Genomic DNA, 20,139 nt, shown 5'->3' with positions numbered 1-20,139 from the left:
GCAGGTGAAGATCACTCAGGGCAACCAGCCAGTCCCAGGCAGGGAGCAGCCCGGGGTTGGCTCCGGAAGGAGGGCACTGGAGGCTGGCCGCAAGCCCTTCCATCTCTGGGCACAGAGACTGGCCTTTCGGGCCTCTCCCGAAGGCCCGGGTTTGATGATTTGGAGTCCCACATTTGAGGGGCTCCTCCAGCAGGGCAGGGTGTTGTCTGCCCACAGGAAGGGGAGCAGGCAGAGAACCTCCGGGGAGGAAGGGGCGTTGCCCACGAAACAATGGTCTGCAGTAAAATAAGGCCAGGGGGAGAGAGCTTGGAACTTAGCAAAGTCTGAAAATGGAAACACCAATAGGCACCTCGAAGAAAGCGGAAACACAGAAACGAGCAGGAAAGAAGAGGGGTCTCTTGGGTGCTTGCTGCAGGGGGCGACTTCAAACAGCGTGGAGGTGCCACTTGGCTGTACTTGCAGGCTGGTACGGCCCACTGGAGCTCAGGCCAGCAGCCAACGGCGAAGACCCTATCCCAGGCCCGTCTCCATGGCAATTCCAGGATACCAGCAGTTTCTTCTCTGTAAGAAAAAAAAAAACAGACGTGCAGTGAGGGATCGGGGTCCGATGGGCCTGGGGTCTAGGAGCTGTGACTCTTCAGTTCTGAGGAGGAAATGGTCCGGGCCCAGAGTTTGGTGCTGGTCCAAATGCCTGGCGAAGTCTGTGCATCAGGAACTTTGCCTTCTCTCAGGCAGGGTGTCAAGAAGGCGGAAACCCTGGGCCAGGAACTGGGATAAAGGTGGGAGAAGGTTCCCGGCCAGGCCAGCGGCAGTCACAGCCCCGGGGGCAGCGGCGCCAGGCCAGGGAAGAAGCAGGACACAGGGCAGACCGGGCTCCTGGTGAGAGGCGGAGTGCAGGCCTTGCATGTGGCAGCCCTGGGTCCATTCCCCGGCAAGTGGTCCCCCAGCACCAAGCTAGCAGGAACCCAAAAGCCACCAAGGGGGACCAGACGGTTCTGGAGACTCCTCGCCCAGCCGGGCCTGTGATCTGGGCGTCTGAAAGCGGCAGGACAGGCGTCAGCCTGCACACCCTTTCCTAAGAAGGGTTGAGCCTTAAATGTTTATGCTACAGCCATGTAATTAGGGTTATTGATCTGGCCCAAGGGCAAAGGGAAGTGGGTGGCCCTAGCCTCAGGGTGTGGCTGAGCCTCTGGGTGACTGAGCCTTTGGGAGGTGGCTAAGTAGGTCTGGGCTGAGAGAGAGAAGCCAGGCACGTGGCTTAGAAATGTGGCGGCAAGTAGAAGCCATCTCTGAGGCTTCATTCAGTGGAAATGGAAGAGGGGGGTGGGGCAGGGAGAGAAGCCCAGGGCCTGGGAGAGAGGCTAAAGCCACACTCGGGCTCTGCACGCGGGAGTCCCAGGCTTCAGCCCTGCACCTCGTAATCCCTGGAGCACTGGGCCTGGGAGGAGCTGGCGGGGGTGGCAGGGGCCGTGGGGGGAGGGAGAGAATGAGCCCAGTCTCCTGCGCGCTCTGATTGGTCATTCCTTACAGACCCGCTTCTGTAAGGCACCGGGCACTGAGGCATCTCTGCTGGCAGCCCTGAGGACAGAGGAGGGGATGCTTTGACCGTCCCCCGCCCCCCAGCGACTGGAATCTCCCCTGGGTTTTTCCCCATTATACTGATGCGCTCTAAAGGGCTCCGTCACTTCTGGGAGTGTCAGCCGTCCCCTTTGCATCCCCTCTGCGGTCTCCCCCATGCGGAGGCAGCCATGGGGCCGGGGGTGGGGGGTGTCCCTCCCCTGGAGGAACGTTGAGCCACTTCCCCATTGCTCCAGGGATAGACGGGGGGAGGGGACCATCCTCAGGAGGACCCTGTGCCCCCCCCCCAAGTTTGCAGGGCTCTGCAGAGGCTTTGGGTCCCTTGCTCGGCACAGGACTGAGGGGTTCTCAGAGCGGCCGCAGGGGGCAGCACGGAGAGCGGGGTACGGGCCCAGCTGGACAGTTGGAGCTTCCGCTGATTGTCCATCTCCTTTTCATTCGCTCCTTTTGCCGGAGTTGAGGCTCTCAGGCGCGCATTCGTAGAGGCGGCTGGGGCCCCGGCGGCTGGTTAAGGGCCCTGGCAGCTCGCGGCGAACAGCCACCAGCTCCTGCTCGCATTATGACTTTATTTTCTGAAATTGCTGATAATTACAATAATGCGCACGGGCACGGGTCCCAGACAGGAAGGATCGCTGCCTGCAAGCAGGTCTGGTGTGCACTGATACAGTCTGTGTTGACTCTCGGCTCAGAATGTGAAATGCTGCATCAATCACTTGATGGTGCCTTTTTGCCTTGCTTTGAGCCGGGAGGGGGGAGGGGAGGGGGGGCTGTTCACATTTCTGTTGTTTTCCCGTTGCTTGGCATGGATGTGGGAGGATGGCAGGGTTCCTCTCAAGATCAGGGCCTGCACACTTCCGGCGGCCAAGTCAACGCAGTGCAGTGTTGGGGGAAACAGCCCTTGGAAATGGGGGCTGGGACTGGAGAGTGGAGATGTCCTCTCCGCGACTCCTAGGACAGTCCTTTGGGCAACCTGTCTTACTCGCCTTGTAAACTGACTTGGCGTATTCCCCTGTGAATTTCTGCCCTTTTTTGCAGAACCTTAAGAGGTAGAGTAAAAATCAGCTTGTGACTCTCCCAGAATGGTGAGATCTGAGACAGACTGGGCCAGGGAATTGACTCAGAGGGCAGGAGTGCAGGTTTTATCTGCAAGAGCCTCAGGTTCGATCCCCGACACCCACCACATTGTCCTCCCAAGCAGCATGGGTGTGGCTCACGCTGCCTGCTCCCACAACCCCTGCAAAAATAAAAAAAAAAAAAAAAAGAAAGAAGACGACCCTGAGAAATTTAGAGTTCAAGCCCGTCCTCTCTCAAGTGAGGACAGTCAACAGCAGGATGACCCAGACTTGCTCAAACGCGTGCTATCAAAAACGCCTGCCTTATCTTGCATATTTCCAGGGTCTGTTGCTGACCACATTAGACCCACCAGGAGGGGCGGGAGCCTTTAAAAATCACCAGTGAAGGGCTGGAGAGAGAGCACAGCGGGTAGGGCGTTTGCCTTGCACACGGCTGACCCGGGTTCGAGTCCCAGCATCCCATATGGTCCCCTGAGCACCGCCAGGAGTAACTCCTGAGTGCAGAGCCAGGAGTAACCCCTGTGCATCGCCAGATGTGACCCAAAAAGAAAAAAAAATTAATAAAAACAAAAATCACCAGTGAGAACCACCCTCAAATTGAGAGCATGAGCTGCTTTCTGCAGAATTGGTTTTGTTTGGGGGCCACACCTGGCGCTGGTCAGGGCTGTTTCCTGGCTCTGCCTTCCGGCATCTCTCCTGGCTGTGCTTGGGGCTGGTCCTCTGTGGGGGGTCAGGGATCAAGCCTGGGTAGCCCACGTGCACGGGCAGCACCCTCTCCAGCCCACCTTTGCCCCTGGGGAGGCTGCAGAGCTGAGGCTGGCCCCTGCGGCTCCCTTGCCAGTGGGTGGACTTCCCAGTCGGTCCTTGGTGACAGTCCCTGCACCAGGCAGAGAGCCCTGGGGTTGAGGCTCTTGGGCCCAGCTCTGCAGGGGATTCCTGCAACACCGAAAAATCACCAGGTTACCCTTTTTTTATTATTATTTAATTGAATCACCATGAGATACATAGTTACAAAGTTGATTGGGCTTCAGTCATACAATGTTTCAACACCTGTTCCTTCACCAGTCTACATTTCCTACCACCAATGTCCCAGCTTCCCCCCCCCCCTTTTAGACACTGGTTTGAAGTACTGTTACTGTATATTATCATGCAGATCGCTTTACCTCTGCACAAGCACCCGGTTCTTGTCCAGAGCGATCATTTCCAGCTGTCACTGACATAGTGGTCCCTTCTCTGTCCTAACTGCCCTCCCCCCTCACTTGTGGTGAGCTTCCTACCATGGAACAGACCTCCTGGCTCCCGTTTCTACTGTCTTTGGGTATTAGTCTCATGCAATGTTTTTTATATCCCACAAAAGAGTACAACCAGTCTTTTTTTTTTTTTTAACTGAATCACATGAGATAGAGCCTTGCAAAGCTGTTCATGATTAGGTTTCAGTCACCAGTGTTCCAACACCAGAGTCTAACCAGTCTTACGTTTATTCCTCTCCCCTGACTTGTTTCTCCCAGTTGCTACTCTCCAGGTCCATCCGTGTCTATGCAAATTTCATGGCTTCGTTTTTTTCTTAGCGGCTGCGTAGTATTCCATTGTGTAGATGTACTATAGTTTTTGGGGGATGGGTTTATTTTAATAAGCTTGGACTGCTGGGTAAATTAGATAAATTTCTTTGTCTTATTTATTTATTTATTTTTGGCTTGGGGATGGGGCAGATTCCAAGAGGTGCTGTGAATTTTGGGGGTCCATGGCCAGTTCTGGTTGTTGTCAGCCAGTGAGGCCAGCAAGGGCTTTTGGATGGGTACCGGGCTTGCCAGAGCGCCCAGCGGTGCTGGGGCTTACTTGGGCCTTAACCCCTGGCCTTAACCCCTGTACTATCTTTCTTGCACCCTCCCCCCATGTTCTTTTTTGTTTATTCACCAAAAATTAATTTTGTTGCACGAAAATTTGAAAACAGGCTGCAAAATTATCTTGGACGTGATTTAATGTTTTTTTAAAGACAAGAGAGTTTGCGAGGGGGAGGTTGTCAGGGATATAGCCAGAATGAGCCTGCAAAGCCCAGGTTCTATCCCCACCCCACCCCGCCCCCCTCTTCCAGGCCATGCGGGTGTGAAAGACAGTGAAAGTGACAGTGAAAGAGTGCGGCCTTCCAGACCAGCCAGAGACCTGCTTGTCACTTCCGAGACTGTCGTCTGGTCTGTGCCTGGCGACTGTAGAACATTCCCATCGTTTGTTTGATTTCTAGCAACTAGAATCAGTGAGTGGCTGAGGGTGGACATGCTTGTTTATTAATATTTGATCAGGAGTACTTCTGCGTGTTTGTTTCTTGAAATTACTCCCTAGTCCACCCCCCTTTTTTTTTTTTTTTGGATTTTTTTTTTTTTTTGGCAAGGGCAGGCCCCTATGCTGCCAGGGATCGAACCCGGACTCCCTTGTCAAAGCCTGGTGCTCCTGGCCTCTGAGCCATCTCTGGCCCTCATTCCTGGCTGGCAGCGGGTAGGAGTCACAGGCCTGCCCACCCCCCACCCCTGCGCACAGTAGGCATTTCATTGAGCCTGTTCATTCCAAAATCGCTCCTGCTGGCTGGTGAGCACTGAGGCTGAGTCCAAGTTGGCACCCTTCAGAGGCTCGTCGCGGAGATGTTTCTCCTGTGCTCTGACTCCCATAGGCCCTCGCTGCGTCTGGCCTTTTGGGGGGTGGGAGCGGGGAACCGTTCCCATGCTGCCCGTGGCTTTCCTCTGGCATTTGGGCGGTGCCCCAGAAGTGAAGACTGAGGCCAGGAGAGATTTATGAGCTGCCAGAGGAGAGGGCTGGCTCCCCCCCCAACCCCCCCCCCCCCCCCCCGCAGAAAACAGGGATCCTTTGATCCTAGTTGTGTCGCCAAGGTAACTGGACCTTCCTCCCAACCTCACTTCCGGCCGTGCCGGAAGCTGGTCCCACGCCAGGAAGCCAGCAGCCTCCTGGGGATTTTCTTTCTCTGAAGTGATGGGTCAGCACTGGGTTGTCCAAGCAGAGTCAGGGGCACTGAATCCCCCGCTCCGCGCCACCCCCAAATAAAGAGCCCCCAGGGTCAGCGAGAATGTGACTCTACTAAGCCCATTTCGTGCTGCCTGGGGTGGGGGGGTGGAGGAGCGGTGCCCGGTCACATGGGCACAGCATCTGCTCTGTTCCCTGGCCTGAGCCCGTGCTGGCTGTGGGATCCAGCCCAGGAGCAGGAAATCTGGAGCCAGCCGGATGCTCGTCGATGGCATTGTGCTTGGGGCTGTGTGCCTTATCACCATTTGTCCCTGCCGCCCAGCAGAGCCCTGACCGCATAAGCCCTGCTGCCGTGGTGATGCTGAAACCGCGGGTCCTGGCCTCGGTTCTTGAAGAACTCATGGGGCGGGCAGGTTGCAAGCATGTCCTGTGTCGCCAGCACAGTTGGTCCTACCTGTGCGTCTGTCATCACTGTCATCGCCGTCCTATTCTCCAGGAGGGAGCAGGCCCCAAGGGAGAGCTGAGGGCCCTCAAACTCGGTGTCTCTCATGTTCCTGGTCAGCGCTGGGGGTCGCACGCAGGCCCCCTCCCATGGAACTGCGCCCCCAGCCCATGTTCAGAGCATCTCCTTGCAGAAGACAAGTGTGCGTGCGCCGAGGCGTGTCTGGGACCTGGGAGGAGAATTTCCAGGCTGCAAAGCCCTGTCCTGCAGCCTTTTCCTTTTGCCAAACATCTGTTACTGTTGTGGAGCCATACTTTGTGGTGATCAGGGCTTACTCCTGGCTCTGTGCTCAGGGATCACTTCCAGGTGTGCTTGGGGGACCATCTGGGACCCAGAAGCACTGTACCTGACGTGCTGTTGCTCCAGCCCCCAGATATCTTTTTGTTGTTGTTTGGGGGTCCCATCCAGCAGTGTTCAGGGCTCACTCCTGGCTCTGAGCTCAGGGATCACTGCTGACAGGGCTCAGGGGACCAGCTGGGGTGCCGGAAATCGAACCCAGGTCGGCCATGTGCAAGGCCAGCACCCTACCCCTTCTGCTATTTCTCTGACCCCCTTTGATCAATATTTTGTGTTTATTTTGTTTTCTTGCATATTTTGGTCACTTTGGGGACAGTGGTGGGGGAGGGGAGCACTCTTGGCAGTGCTCTTGGCTGTTCCTAGCTCCTCGCTCAGGGTTCACTCAAGCAGTGCTCAGGCAGCCATGCAGGGCCAGTGCTCATACCTGAACCTCCTGCATGCAGGGTCTGTTTTCCGCCTGTTGAGTGATTTCTGCCTCATTCACTTTTTTTTTTTAAGTTTTTGAGCCACACCCAGCTACTCCGTGCTCAGGGCTGGCTCCTGGCTCTGTGCTCAGGAATCACTCCTGGCAGTGCTGGGGGAAGTGGAGAGGGGACACGTGGGGTGCTGGGGATCGAATCCAGGTTGGCCACCTGCAGTACTACCTTCCCGGTCATTCAGCCACTGGCCCGTCAGACACACGAAAAGACAGAGGTCTCTTCCGCCCCGGTTTTTCTGACCCTGTCCTTACCCACGTCACCCAGGTGCACGACTTACCCACATTCTTGCAGAACCCTCGGAGCCCAGCCAAACCGATTGTAGTCTTGGAAACGAGACCACGTTTACATTTCACTGTTCTAAGAAAGGTGAGGGTGGGAGGAGGCATGCTGCTATTTCTATAAATCCCTGCCTGGGAAAATATTATTAACTGGGGCATGTCTGAGGGAACATTGGTGTTTAAGTGAGAGGTTTTACTTAATTTATGAGTTTCTAATTAGTATTAAGTTGAATTTTTTTTTAAGGAGAAAAAAAAGGCCAAGGAGTTTTCAGTTGGTGTAATGCAAACTGTCACTTGTAAGAACGGTTTATTTTTTTTCGCTTTGCTGCTAAAACTGTAAGATGCTTCACAAGAATGCTGCTATTTTTATTAAATAGTAGGTTGAAATGTTGGGTGCTTAAGATTTGTAATTGAGCGCTTCTCCAGAGGTGGGGTGGGGGGCGGAGCTGGCTTTGCGAGTGCCGAGAGCTGGCTTTGGCCCATGCTGCTGAAGACTTTTTTTTTTTTAAGACTTCTTTTTTCTGGTTTGCAATTCTATCAGTCATGGATTCTCAGGGACCTAACTCTGAAACCATCCCCATCCCCCCGTGTACCCGTGCCCAGATCGCTTGTGTGTGTCAGGTTCCCCTGTTCCGTTCATTGTCTTTGGATGTTGTGGATGAGGGTGCTTGAGCGACTGCTGACGGTGAGAAATGCAGTTTCCTCTGGGCTGAGCTTGAGGTGGAAACGGTTCTCCATTCGGAGACGTTCTGCCCTCCTTGGAAATCAGACCGGAGGGGGCGGGAGCAGTTGCCACTGTCTGCTGGGACTGGCCTCCACCACAGACGGGCAGGGCACTTGCCTGGCACGCAGCTGGCCCGGCTTCGGTCCCTGACACCCTGTACGGTCCCCCGATCCCGCCAGGGGTAAGACCTGAATGTGGGCCCACCTCTAGCCTGCAAAGAATTTAACTTACAATATCAAACTGAATAGATGGGTGTTCTTCTTTTGATTTTGTATTTTGGCCCACACCCAGCGGTGCTCAGGGCTTCCTCCCGATTCTGTACTCACAGGTCACTCCCGGTGAGCTTGGGGACCGTACGGGGTGCCAGGGATGGAACCGGGTCAGTGGCATCAAGGCCACGTGCCCTCCCCTCTGGCACATTAATTCCCCTGGACGTCTGCGCAGGTTCAGGGGACCAGTCACAGGGTTCAGGTTCAGAGGTGTCGGCCCTGCATGTATTTCTGTGGCCCACCTCAAGGTGCCTCCAGGGTTGTGTGTGTGTGTGTGTGTGTGTGTGTGTGTGAGAAGTGGATCACATGCCTGGATTTGCTTCCCCGCACCATAGCCCCACCCCAGCGCGTGCTCACAGGGTGGTTAAAAAAAAAATGTCCCTTTTCCTTTCGACAGATTGAAACTGCACGGTCATGTGACCAGGCAGGTGATGCGATCCGGCAGGATACTGGAAACCCAAGCCGCGGGGTGGCCAGCTTGGTTTTGAGCCGAACGCGGGGCTGTGGCAGCGCGTTCCCACTCGGGGTTCCAGCTGACAGAAGCCCGGCAGCCCTCCTCAGGGGCGGGGGTGGCGGTGTGTCTCCGGTGGGAGTCTCTGCGCTCTGCGCTGACTCAGACCTTAGTCACCCCACGGTCCCCCGCCACTGGTCCTGCTGCAGGCTCCGCGTTCTGCTTCCCTGTTCTCTGCGCCAGCTGCTCGCCTTTTCCCCAGGCCCCTGTGCGTGGGGCTGCCCATGCTGGGAGTGTCACGCTCTCCGGCAGAAACCCCCGTGGCGGTGTGGGCGTGCCCTGGGGAGACGCCGTGAAACCCTGCCTTTAGAGCTTGGCGTGGGGGCAGATAGCACCGGGGTTAGGACGCCAGCCTGGGTTTGGTTTCACAACACTAGGGGTCCCCGGGCATCACCCCGTGGCCCCAGCCTTGCATGTCTGACACCCTGCTTGGCTGACAGTCACTGATGGGGAGACGGCCCGCCCCGCGGTGAGGCCTCTAAACCAACGGTTTGCAGAGGCCGGACTCGGTCACCTGCTCTGGGGCTGCGCCCTGGAGTGCCCAGGAGTGTCATTTCCAGGGGCTTTGGCTCCTGACTAGATTGGCCTCTGGCCAACGGGGGATGGGCAAGGGCTGGACCATGCCCCCAGAGGGCATCTCCTCAAGGCTCTGCCCTCTACGCTTATTCACCAAGCCGGAGATCCTGAGCGGTAGAAATGCTGCATGGTGCGGCCCAAGGAATGCGGCTCACTCGGAACTGGGGGAAGCCCCCTCTGGGAGAGCCGCCTCTCCACAGGCTCATCCGCCAGCACCCAGGCCCTGTGAGCACCTGATCTCGCCAGGCCCCTCGTCGAGGGTGGGCACAGACCTTGCGCCTTGGAGGACACTTTGAAGTGCGCCTTCCCTAGTCGAAGTGGGGTCCAGATTTCCATTTACGGCTACAAAACCGTTACAGGTTTTCCAAAAGGTACTAAAAAGCCGCATTTTTTTTTTCTCCTTAAACCAAGTTGAAATTTTCTGTCCTTGGAACGCCCAGCTCTTCTCCCCGCCCTGAAATTAGTAAAAGGGAATTTTTTTTTATTAGGGATGAATTATTAAGTCAGTTGGAGGCCCCGGGCTGAGAGAGCAGTTGCTGATGTTTGTAGGCAGGCGCGAAAGTGCTGCCTTGACTGGGCGTAGATCACGGGGAGGGCCTGAGTGCCCGCCCGGGCGTCCCCCCCACACGCACACGCACACACACACACACACACACACACACACACACCCGCCCCCAGCTCCACGGCCACGCCGAAGTGCTGACGCGGCAGCGAGGTCCCATTTGGAACCTGTTAGATCGGGAAGCAGATTGATGGATGTGCTCCCGTAATGGACGGTGGCCCGGTGCGTGCCGGAGGAAATGGAGAGCACTTTGAATAAGAGCATTTTTCAAAGCGAAACCGCCCACCCGTCACGGCAGAGAAGGGGTCTGTGGGACGCCGACCGCGCCGGGCCCGTCTGCTGAGCCCGTTCTGAGACGCGGCCCGCAGAGGCTTCTCAGGTCTCGACGCGCCTCCTCGAGAGCCTTTCCTGACCACAAGGATTAATCTCTCTGAACTCCGAAGTGAGTCCTGCCCGCCTCTCAGCTGCCTGGCGCGGCTCCAGCCGCTCTGCTCCTTCCTCCTGCGGGGGGCCGGCAGACGGGGGCTGTGGCTGTGGCTCCCGGCCCGGCCGCCTCTTCCTGTTGCTTTAACCTCGGGGGTTTGCGAGTCTCTGCGGGGGAAGGCGGTGCTGACCCTCCCCCGGCCAGGATCAAGCCTCTCACCCTGTGGGCTGCCCTCTGCGGCTGACCCCGGAGGGAGCGTCCAGCCAGGCGGGGCTCCCGCAGCCAGCGACACGCAGAGCGGGATCTTGGTGCTGGTGGACAGCTGCCTGCCAGGGGTCACCCGTGGCCAGGGCTAGGTTTGGTTCGTTTTTGCAGGCGTGAGAGGGGCCACACCTGACGGGGCTCAGGGGCTCCTCGAGGCCCAGGGGTTGCTCCTGATGGGGCCCGGGGGGCTGATTCTTAACACCTGCGGCTGGAGAAGGCCGTTGCTTCGGACAGCACCGCCCGCCAAGGGCCGCTTCCCGTCTGCAGCCGTCAAGCCTGTCTCTCCGCCTGCTGCCTCTCAGCCCCTGCTCCTCTTCCCTTTGGCTCTGGCTTCCGCCCGGATGCCTTTGGCGGGGGTCGTGCCGGAAGCCACAGGGCAGAGGGGCTGGACCCAGCAGTCCGGGAAGCCAGGTGGCACCAGCGAAGAGCCGGGGTCCTGCCGTGCCAGGCACCGGCAGAGCTGCGTGGTGCGGCGATTAACTTGGTGCTTAACAGCTTTCTACTCGGGGCTGGTGTTTGCCTTGCACGCAGCTGACCCGGGTTCAATCCCCAGCATCCCATATGTGGTCCTCTTAGCGCTGTGGGGGGCGGGGGAGTGACCCCTGAGCACCAGGTTGCACCAAAACAAAAACAAAAGCTCTTTCGGTGATAAGAGATGGGACTCCCCTCTCTCCTTCCCCCTGCAGCCCTCCCCTACGGACTCTGTCTGAAGTCAGACCCCTGAGTGCCTGCCCTGCTCCTCCCCCCCAGTCCACAGTCCTCCTTGCACAGTGCTCATGGCTCCCCGCCAGCACCGTGTCCCGCACCTCCCTGCCCTGGCAGGTGCCTCCCCCACTGGGGATCCGGGCACAGCCCCGAGCATGGCCTCCTGGCCTCAACCAGTGACAGAGGACAGCCCCAAGGGAGGGGCCGCTACCGTGTTTGTCCCCTTGTGTGTCTACAGCGGTCACCGTGGTGCTTTGCAGTGGGTCTGACTGCGGGGTCAGGTCGTCCTGCTGTGGGTGGGTGGGTGGGGGGCCGTGTGCTAGGCTGGGCACGTGTGCCAGCCACCGGGTGCAAGGACAGCGGTGCCCGTGGCAGCCGGAGTCTGGGTTCTGGCTCACAGTACCCAGGTGGGGTCTGTTTCCTGGTATCACGGGGAATAGTGGGTTTTGCTCGTCTCTGACGGAGCTACTCCCAGCTCTGTGCTCGGGGTGGGGGTGGGGGTGTACCCAGTCCAGGTGGAGCAGGGGCTCGAACCCGGGGCGCCCGTGGATGAGCGAAGTTCATGCTCCAGCCCTTCCTCGCGCCCTCTGCCAGCCCACCCGGGTCCCGGCCCCTCGGGACTAACCCGGCCGTGTTCTCCCTGGGCTGCAGGCGCTGGCGGCCAATGCCGGGACGGGCTTCGCCGTGGCCGAGCCCCAGATCGCGATGCTCTGCGGGAAGCTGAACATGCACGTGAACATCCAGACCGGCAAGTGGGAGCCGGACCCCTCGGGCACCAAGAGCTGCTTCGGCACCAAAGAGGAGGTGCTCCAGTACTGCCAGGAGGTGAGGCCGCGGCCGGGGACGGGCACCCGTGTCCCCACCGGGGCGAGGGCTGAGGTGTCGCTTCATCAGTCTGTCGATGGTGGCTCTGCGGTTACGTGTACAGGGCGTTGCAGGCCAGGGCCGAGGTCCCGGTCCTTTCTGCACTGCCCAGCCAGCTGGTCAGGTGTCTGAGGCCGGCATGGCGCTGGGGCGAGTGCCCTGGCTGCCCGCTGTCCTCAGACACTGGCCCCTGACATGTTCTTCAAAATAGAAGCGAGGGGCCGGAGAGGGCGCGCGGGACAAGACTCTGGCCTTGCCCGTGGTTGACCTGGGTCTGATCCCTGGCACCTTGTAGGGTGCTCCTAGTCCTGTCCAGGAGTGACCCCTGAGCATTGCCTGGTGTTCACCTAAAAAAACAAAATCCCAAAACAACACAAGTCAAAGATGATGCATAAGACGAGGCCAGCAGGCCGGACAGAACCAGCTGTCTTTCTTCCTGGGGTTTGGCAGAATTGGGACAGCAGGTAGCACCTTCGTTTCTTGGGGTCAGTGGACAGTGGCTGGGAAGTGCACCCTGACTTGTGGTGCAGCCTGGCCTGTTCTGACCAAGGGCCCAGCAAGTGGGCGTGTGGGGGTCATTTCCTCCCTCACTGATGCCCCCTGTGGGTCTGTCCTTCCCTCGCAGATGTACCCTGAGCTGCAGATCACAAACGTGATGGAAGCCAACCAGGCGGTCACTGTGGAGAACTGGTGTCGCCGGGACCGGAAGCAGTGCCTGAGCCACATGGTGATCCCCTTCAAGTGTCTGGGTGAGTGACCGGCTGGGGTGCAGGTTCACGGTGAGAGCCGGGGGTGTGGGGGACCGTGGGGTCACTTAGATGGGCTGCCACTCACACTCACTGGACCCCAGAGATCCTTGCTCCGGCCTGGCGCTGTCCTTGGGCCCAGTGCTGACCACTGCGTGTCTGCCCTGCGTCGTGTCCCCCGCCCCGGTCGGTCAGGAGGCTGGGCCTGCCGGCCTGAGCGAGTGCCTGCTCCCAGCCGCCTGCCCGGGGTGTTGTGTGGTTTGGACCATACCCAGTGGTCTTCAGGGGTCGCTCCTGGCAGGGGACCTTACGGGGTGCCGGGGACTGAACTCAAGTCAGCTGCGTGCAGGACAGATGCCCTGCCCTCCATCCTACCTCTCTGGTCCCCTCAACTTTGATTTCGTCGTCTCCGTGCTTTTCTCATTACGGACATGGGCACATGCTGCCCGGCACCACCCAGCAGTCACGGGGATCGGAGCTGGCCGAGGCGCCGCATCTTGATCCCGCCAGGGTCCCCTCTGCGTCTCGTCTCTGCAGCCCTCCCTTGCTGGCCTGCCGAGGGCGTCGACAGCTGCTTCCTCTACAGCACAGGCTGGTGGCCGAGCCCCCCGGGGCCGCGGGGACTGGCACAGGCATGTGTTTGCCATGTCAGCCCCGCTGGGGTGTCTGTTGTGGGCAGCTCTGAGGGCGTCTTCTCTCCCGCGCTGCACACAGACTCGGCCACCAGCTCCGACACAGGAGCTGCCCCCATGGGTGCTGGCACCTTTGCCTCACCCAGCCTTTCCCCGAGAGCCTCCTGACTTTCTGCTGTCACGCGATGACGCTCCAGGGCTAGGGAGACAGCACAGAGGGCTCTTGCCTTGCACGCGGCCGACACGGGTTCGATCCCTGGCACCCTCTCATGGTCTCCCAGGCCCTGCCGGAAGTGACGGCTGAGTGCAGAGCCCGGAGGAAGGCCTGAGCGCTGCTGGGTGTGGCCCCCCACCCCCAAATAGCAAAAGACAACCTAGACTTATCTTGTACCATCCCAGGCTCCTGTGGCAGGATGTGGGGTTTCTCCCCCAGAGTCCCAGTTTTGTGCGGTGGTGAACGGGGTTCAGATCGCAGGGTCTGGGCTGGGGGCGTGTTTGCGCCTGGCCCCGCCAGGCGTGTGCTGAGTCGGGAGTGTGTGAACCGCGGCAGGTCCTGTTTGGTCCCCCTTCTCTCGTGAGGACTCCGCCCCCGTAACTGAGACAGCTCACCCGTCCCCAAACCAGCCGTTTAATGGTCTGCTCCGGACATTCGCAGAGTGACGCGCTGGCGCAGGCCTTGAAACACAGGCGATGTTCTAAAAATTGCTGCAGTGAAGAGACCGTCCTGTGCCAGCGCTCTTGGACGGTCTGGAGGCATCGCGCTTAGAAAGACGGCAGTGGTCGGGGCTGGAGAGATAGTTCAGAGGGTCAGGCACTTGCCTGTCTGCTGCCAGCGTCAGAGGCTCCACAGGGGGTTCCTTGGGCGCTGCCAGGGGCTGCCCCTGCGCTCAGCCCCCGCTAACCCAGCCCCTGCCCCAGTGACCGGCTTTGCTTCTGCTGATGCCCTCGAAAGGGTCCTGCCGCCCGAGGGCTGGGAGTGGGGACCAGGTATGGCCCGTTTCCATGGCCTGCCTCTTCTCTGGAGCAGCAGTTCCCAGCGGGGCTTCCCCAAGGATATTCCAAGGGGCCAGAAGTGACGACTGGGTCAATGAAGGCAAGGAGCACTGTTCCGGGGAGCACCCCAGGCGGGGCTCAGGGAACCACGTAGGGCGCTGGGGGTTGAACCTGGTGCCAGTGTCAAGGCCGGCGTCTCTTCAGCCCAGGGCCAGTCATTTTTGTGAGGTAGAAGACGAGGGATCTCAGTCGGCCCACTTGGCGGCCACTGGAGAATGACTTTTAGTGGCTTGTGTCCAGCTACAGCCCAGGGTCACCCCTTCTGTGGCACTCAGAGCTGTCCTTTTCTGAGTCATGCACAGGCACTGTCCACGCTACTCCGTGATGTAGAGAGGGACTGTGGGGTGCGCAGGGGCAGTCTCCCCTCAGCCTCAGCAGTTGCCTCCCTTTTCCCTCAATAGACAGGAGGGAGGGGGGGAGGGAGGGAGGGAAGGAAGGAAGGAAGGAAGGAAGGAAGGAAGGAAGGAAGGAAGAGAAGAACAGGAACAGAGGGGGTGTGGGGGGAGGGAGGAGAAGGAAGGAAGGAAGAGGAGGGAGGGGAAGAGGGGAGGGAGGAAGAGGGACGAAGGAAGGAAGGGAGGGAGGGAGGGAAAGAAGAGAGGAAGGGAGGGAGGGAGGGACGGACGGACGGTGGGAAGGAAGGAGAAGAAGAAGAGAGGAAAGGAGGGAGGGAGGAAGGGACGAAGGAAGGAAGGAGGGAGGGAGGGAGGGAGGGAGGGAGGAAAGAAGGAAGGAAGAAGGAAAGGAGGGAGGTAGGAAGGAAGGGAAGGAGGGAGGGAAGGAATGGGTAAGTGAATTGGTGGTTAGTAGAATGCAAGACGATGGCTGAATGGACGGGTGGGCGGCGAGAGGACGGACACGTGGAAGGATGGCTGGGTGGTGCGTGGATGTGAATGGGGGAGGGAGAGGGGGTGGAGTGAGGATGAGGATGACGAGTGCGCAGAGCAGGGACGAGGCAGGGCTGCTGGGGTCTGGAGGAAGGAGTTAGTCATCGGCACTTATATATAGACTGGTGCCTGCTCCCAAGAAGAGACTTTTGCAAACTCACGGCTGTTTGGTTATTTTGGGCCAGAGGTTCCAACTGGGAAGGATCCTGGGGGGAGGGGAGGTGCCCGGTGACCGTCGTCCCCCTCAGAGCTGCGGGGTCACCCCAGCTCCTGCGCCTGGGTGTCCTGGAGCGACACGCGGTCCCTGGCCAGGGGCAGATCTACCTCTGAGGGGGCAGCGTGGACTCCAGGCCAAGGCTGGCCCTGCCCCTGACAGTGCTCGCCCCCTGGAACTGCTTTCTGAAGTAGCGGCTTCACTGAAGGGCGTGGCGCGTCGGGTGTAGGAGAGCACGCAGTGTGGCCAGCATCCTCCCTCTCAGTTGATGGATCGATTTTGTATCTTGGGCCCCACCAGCAGCACTCAGGGGGTCCTCCTGGCTCTGCACTCAGGGGGCGACCCTCTGGGATGCCAGGGATGGAGCCTGGGTGCATGCGCAGGGCAGATGCCCTCCCGCCGTGCTCTCACTCCGTGCCCTCCCCTCTCGGCCCCAAGAGCAGGGAGACTGTCTGCGTCCAGACCATTCCGCACCGAGTCTGGCCCTGAATTTGCTGTTTTGCTGTTTCTGAGTCCTGCTTATGTGGCCTGCTCACCTGCGTGAGCTAAGGGGTAGGGAGGGCCTGGAAGGGGCTGCTGAGGGCTGGGGCACCCCCAGCTCCCATCCCCGGGACTGCTGGTCCCCCACTCCAGAGCTGCCTGTTCTCCTGGGCAGTCCCCAAGCATGATTTGTTGCAGCAGGGCTTGTCAGAGAGTGGGATTGCGGGACATGTGTCATCAGAGCCGAGGTGGGCAGATCAGGGAGAGACGAGGCGGGGAATAGGGTCCAAGTGAGAGTGTGGGAACCGCAGCTGTGAGTGTGTGAATGTGTGTATGTATGAGTACATAAGTGCTTGTGTGTGTGTGTGTGTGTGTGTGCGCGCGCGTGAGTCTGTATGTGAGAGTGTGAGTGTGTGTGTGAGAGTCTGAGAGTGTGAGTATGTGTGTGAGTTTGTATGTGAGAGAGGGTGTGTGTGTGTGTCTCTGTGTCTCTGTGTGTCTGTGTGTCTCTGTCTGTGCATGCCAACAGGGCGGGGCCTGCCTCTCCCCATCTCGCATCACGTGCTCTGGCATCTTGCAGTGAAGTGTAAGGCTTGGGTCTAGCTGGGCCCCGTGGCCACTGGACTCACTGTCTCCAGCTGCCCTTTTGCATTTTGGGGGGTGCCCACCTGGAGTGCTAGGACCATCCAGTGCGGGGATTGGACCGCGGCCTGCGTGGGGGAGAAGCCTGAGGTCAGGCCCCGTCAGCTGCCCTTGTCCCCTCCCAGGGCACAGCTCGGGGCGCGTCCTGCCCCTTCAGGCCCAGTCCACCTGAGCGCGGCGTGCGGGGGTGCGTCTGACACTGCGGCTCTTTTGCAGTGGGTGAGTTTGTGAGCGACGTGCTGCTGGTGCCAGAGAAGTGTCAGTTCTTCCACAAGAAGCGGATGGAGGTGTGCGAGAACCACCAGCAGTGGCACACTGTGGTCAAGGAGGTGAGCGGGGCCAGGGCCGGGCCTGGTGGGGCCCTCGTGCCGGGACCACAGCACTTAGCGGCACGCAGCCGCCTGGATCCTCTCTCCCCGGCAGCCCGTGAGCCATCCCCTGAGCACTGCCCGGAGTCAGCCCTGAGCACAGAGACAGGAATCACCCGGAGCACTGCCAGCTGTGCCCCTCAAATCACCCCACCCTCCCCTAAGAAAGCCCGAAAGGGAAGGAAAGCACGTTAGCCTTGCAGAGCTGCCGGTCACCTGTGCCCTGAAAACAGAAAAGGGGGTGGGGGGTGCCTGTGCTGGGCCCCCACACCTGCCGTCTTCAGCTGGATGGGGGGAGAGGGGTTGGCACCTGAATTACTAGCACGGGCACCGTTGACCCGAGGTGACAGAGACGGAAGAAGCCCTCCCCGTCCCCACGCCTCAGCTGTGTCTGTCTGGGTTCGTGGCTTTGGGTCCAGAGACCCAAAGTTTCTCCTTCCAGCGAAGCTTCTCAGAGCCCCGCCCCGGGCCCTGGGGGACCCCGCTCGGGACTGACCGGCCGTGGGGCTGGCTGTGATGCTGGCTGTGGTTCCTGCAGGCCTGCCTGACCCAGGGGATGACCCTGTACAGCTACGGCATGCTGCTGCCCTGCGGAGTGGACCAGTTCCACGGCACCGAGTTCGTGTGCTGCCCCCAGGCCAAGGTCATGGCCTCCGCCGTGGTGAAGGAGACCGAGGAGGACGAGGATGATGAGGATGAAGATGACGAGGAGGAGGAGGAGGAAGAGGAGGACTATGACCTTTACAAAAGGTGCCCCTTGGGGCCAGAGCGGATAGCACAGTGGGTAGGGTGTCTGCCTTCCACACAGCCGACCCGGGATCGATCCCCGGCATCCCATATGGTCCCCCCGAGCACTGCCAGGAGTAATTCCTGAGTGCAGAGCCAGGAGTATCAACCCCTGAGTATTGCTGTAACCCCAAAAGCAAAGAAAAAGAAAGGTGCCCCTTGTCCTGGAGGTGGGGGGCTCACATTCCCAGCCCAGCCGACCCTGGAGCACCGTTGCTGGGCTGAGGCCTTATGTGGTCGGCAGCTGAGCTGATTCCCTGCCTCTGGGCCCGAGTCGCAGAGCAGGGTGGGTGAGTGCTGCAGCCCGCGAGTCTGCTCTCAACCTTCCTCTTTCTCGTGATACTTTTGGGTGCGGCTGTGGCCTCCAGTGAGTTTCCTACAGAAGTGGATTTGGAAGACTTCACCGAAGCGGCTGTGGAGGAGGACGATGACGATGAGGAGGAGGAGGAGGAGGAGGAGGAAGAAGAGGTGGAGGAGGACGGGGAGGAGGAGGAGGTGGAGGACCGTGAGTACTACTACGACAGCTATAAGGGAGACGACTACAAGGAGGAGCCCACGGAGCCCAGCCCGGTCCCGGCCAAGGAGGCGGCTCACGACGTCCAAGGTAGGTGTGAGCCAGCGGCCGCCCAGGGTGGCGGGCACTCGCAGCTGAGAGCACGCGGGCATCGCTGGGTGAATGAGACGCGATGGTGCCCCCCGGATGGGTTCTTCTGCGTCCCCCCAAGGCCCCCACTGCCCCATTTCCACGGCTGCAGGACGGACTTCATACCCTGGTTCTTCTCTGACCCCGGAGAGGTTTGTTGCAGGAGGGTGGGGCTCGGGGGCCGCCGTCCTTCCTGCCACGGTCCTCGCCACAGTGATGCGGTGCCAGGGGCCCTCTCTGCACAGCCCCTCAGCGACAGGGTTCCCGCGGCCAGTCAGGCCTGACGGGTTGGGCCCCGCGGCGTGGGCCGCGTGCACGCGGATCCTAAAGCCTGTGTGTGGAAGTTCCCGGCCAGAGCCAGGCGCACTGGCCCGTGGTGGGTCGCCCCGCCACCCACCCCCGTCAGACGGCGCAGCCCTGCACACGTGCCCGGCTCAGCCCACCCCCACCCTGGGGCTCCAGGAAGGACCAGATAAAACCACCCGATCAGTAGCCCTGGACTGGCGAGAGCCCCGCGGGGAGACGGCGCCAGCCGAGCGATCGAGGAGCGGCGCAAAGGGCCGGGGGTCGTGCCCCGCTCCCGGCCTGCATCCACGGCGAAGCCCCCGAAGCCGCGGGCCCGGCACCCCGCTGACCTCTGCCCGTTTCCACACAGCTGTCTGCTCCCAGGAGGCCATGACGGGGCCCTGCCGGGCCGTGATGCCTCGCTGGTACTTCGACCTCGCCCAGGGCAAGTGCGTGCGCTTTATTTATGGCGGCTGCGGAGGCAACAGGAACAATTTTGAGTCTGAGGACTCGTGTGTGGCTGTGTGTAAGACCATGAGTAAGTCCTGCCAGGGCGCCGCGCCCACCGCGTCCCGTCCAGCGTGCCCCGTGCCCGCCGTCTCCTCGTGGCTGCGTCTCCGGGGGCCGCCCCGCCCCGCCGCGGGCTCGGCCCTCCGTCCACTGTGGCTCTCTGTGGGCTTCGCTTCGCGGGCGTGTCCCGTGCGTGTGCGTGTGGTCACGTGCGCCTGCGTGTGCGGTGTGCACACGCGTGTGGGTGTTTGTGCCCCCGTGGTTCGTGCTGTTGGGTGGGGTTGGGTAGCTTCTGTTTCGCCGTGTCCTGTGCCGTGTGTGTGCGCACACACGCGTGTATGTATGTATGTGTGTGTGTGTGTGTGTGTGTGTTCGTGGCTCATGTACTGTTGTGTGGGGTTGGGTGGTGGCCGGCCATGCCCGGGGCTGTCTGGCGCCAGGAGGGGACACTGCCCACGAGTCCAGCTCTGGGCTCGCTCTCTGCTTGTCTGACCAGGCCGGTCAACAGCACCCGCCCTCCAGAGAACCGTCCAGGGGTCGCTCCTAGGACGGCTGATGTGGACACGCAGGGGAGATGGAGGGGTGTCAGCTGGGCTTCCGGTCGCCTGTCTCACAGCGACTGGGGGGGTGGTGGGCCTTGAGGCCCCCTGTGGTGAGGGAACTGAGTGATCTGGTGCTGCGCCTCGCTCAGACAGTGGGGAACGGCCCTGCGGGTCTCCTGCTCGCCAGGCGTCGGTTGGGCGTTCGCCCCTGAGTTGGATCTTCGACTCGGTTCCGAGCTGCTGCCCCGGAGTTTGGTCTTAGACTCGGTTCCGAG

The 20,139-nt window shown here is 60.1% G+C and overlaps 1 protein-coding gene across 4 annotated transcripts in view; it reads left to right on the top strand.

Moving 5' to 3' along the window:
* The window catches only part of APLP2 (amyloid beta precursor like protein 2), a 59,804-nt gene that overhangs the window by 22,035 nt on the left and 17,630 nt on the right, over positions 1-20,139 (top strand). For 2 of the 4 annotated variants that reach the window (XM_056131459.1, XM_056131458.1), the window contains exons 2-7: positions 11,864-12,037; positions 12,702-12,825; positions 16,947-17,059; positions 17,637-17,848; positions 18,253-18,488; positions 19,183-19,350. In XM_056131459.1, coding sequence (XP_055987434.1) covers positions 11,864-12,037; positions 12,702-12,825; positions 16,947-17,059; positions 17,637-17,848; positions 18,253-18,488; positions 19,183-19,350 — 1,027 coding nt within the window. The remainder of the gene's footprint in view (positions 1-11,863; positions 12,038-12,701; positions 12,826-16,946; positions 17,060-17,636; positions 17,849-18,252; positions 18,489-19,182; positions 19,351-20,139) is intronic. The other 2 variants (XM_056131461.1, XM_056131460.1) reach the window with 1 other exon arrangement.

Source organism: Sorex fumeus, unplaced genomic scaffold (assembly GCF_029834395.1).
Source record: "Sorex fumeus unplaced genomic scaffold, SorFum_2.1 ptg000091l, whole genome shotgun sequence".
Classification (NCBI taxonomy): domain Eukaryota; kingdom Metazoa; phylum Chordata; class Mammalia; order Eulipotyphla; family Soricidae; genus Sorex; species Sorex fumeus.
Note: the sequence above shows the minus strand (reverse complement) of the source record. Positions and strands in the feature narration are given on the sequence as shown.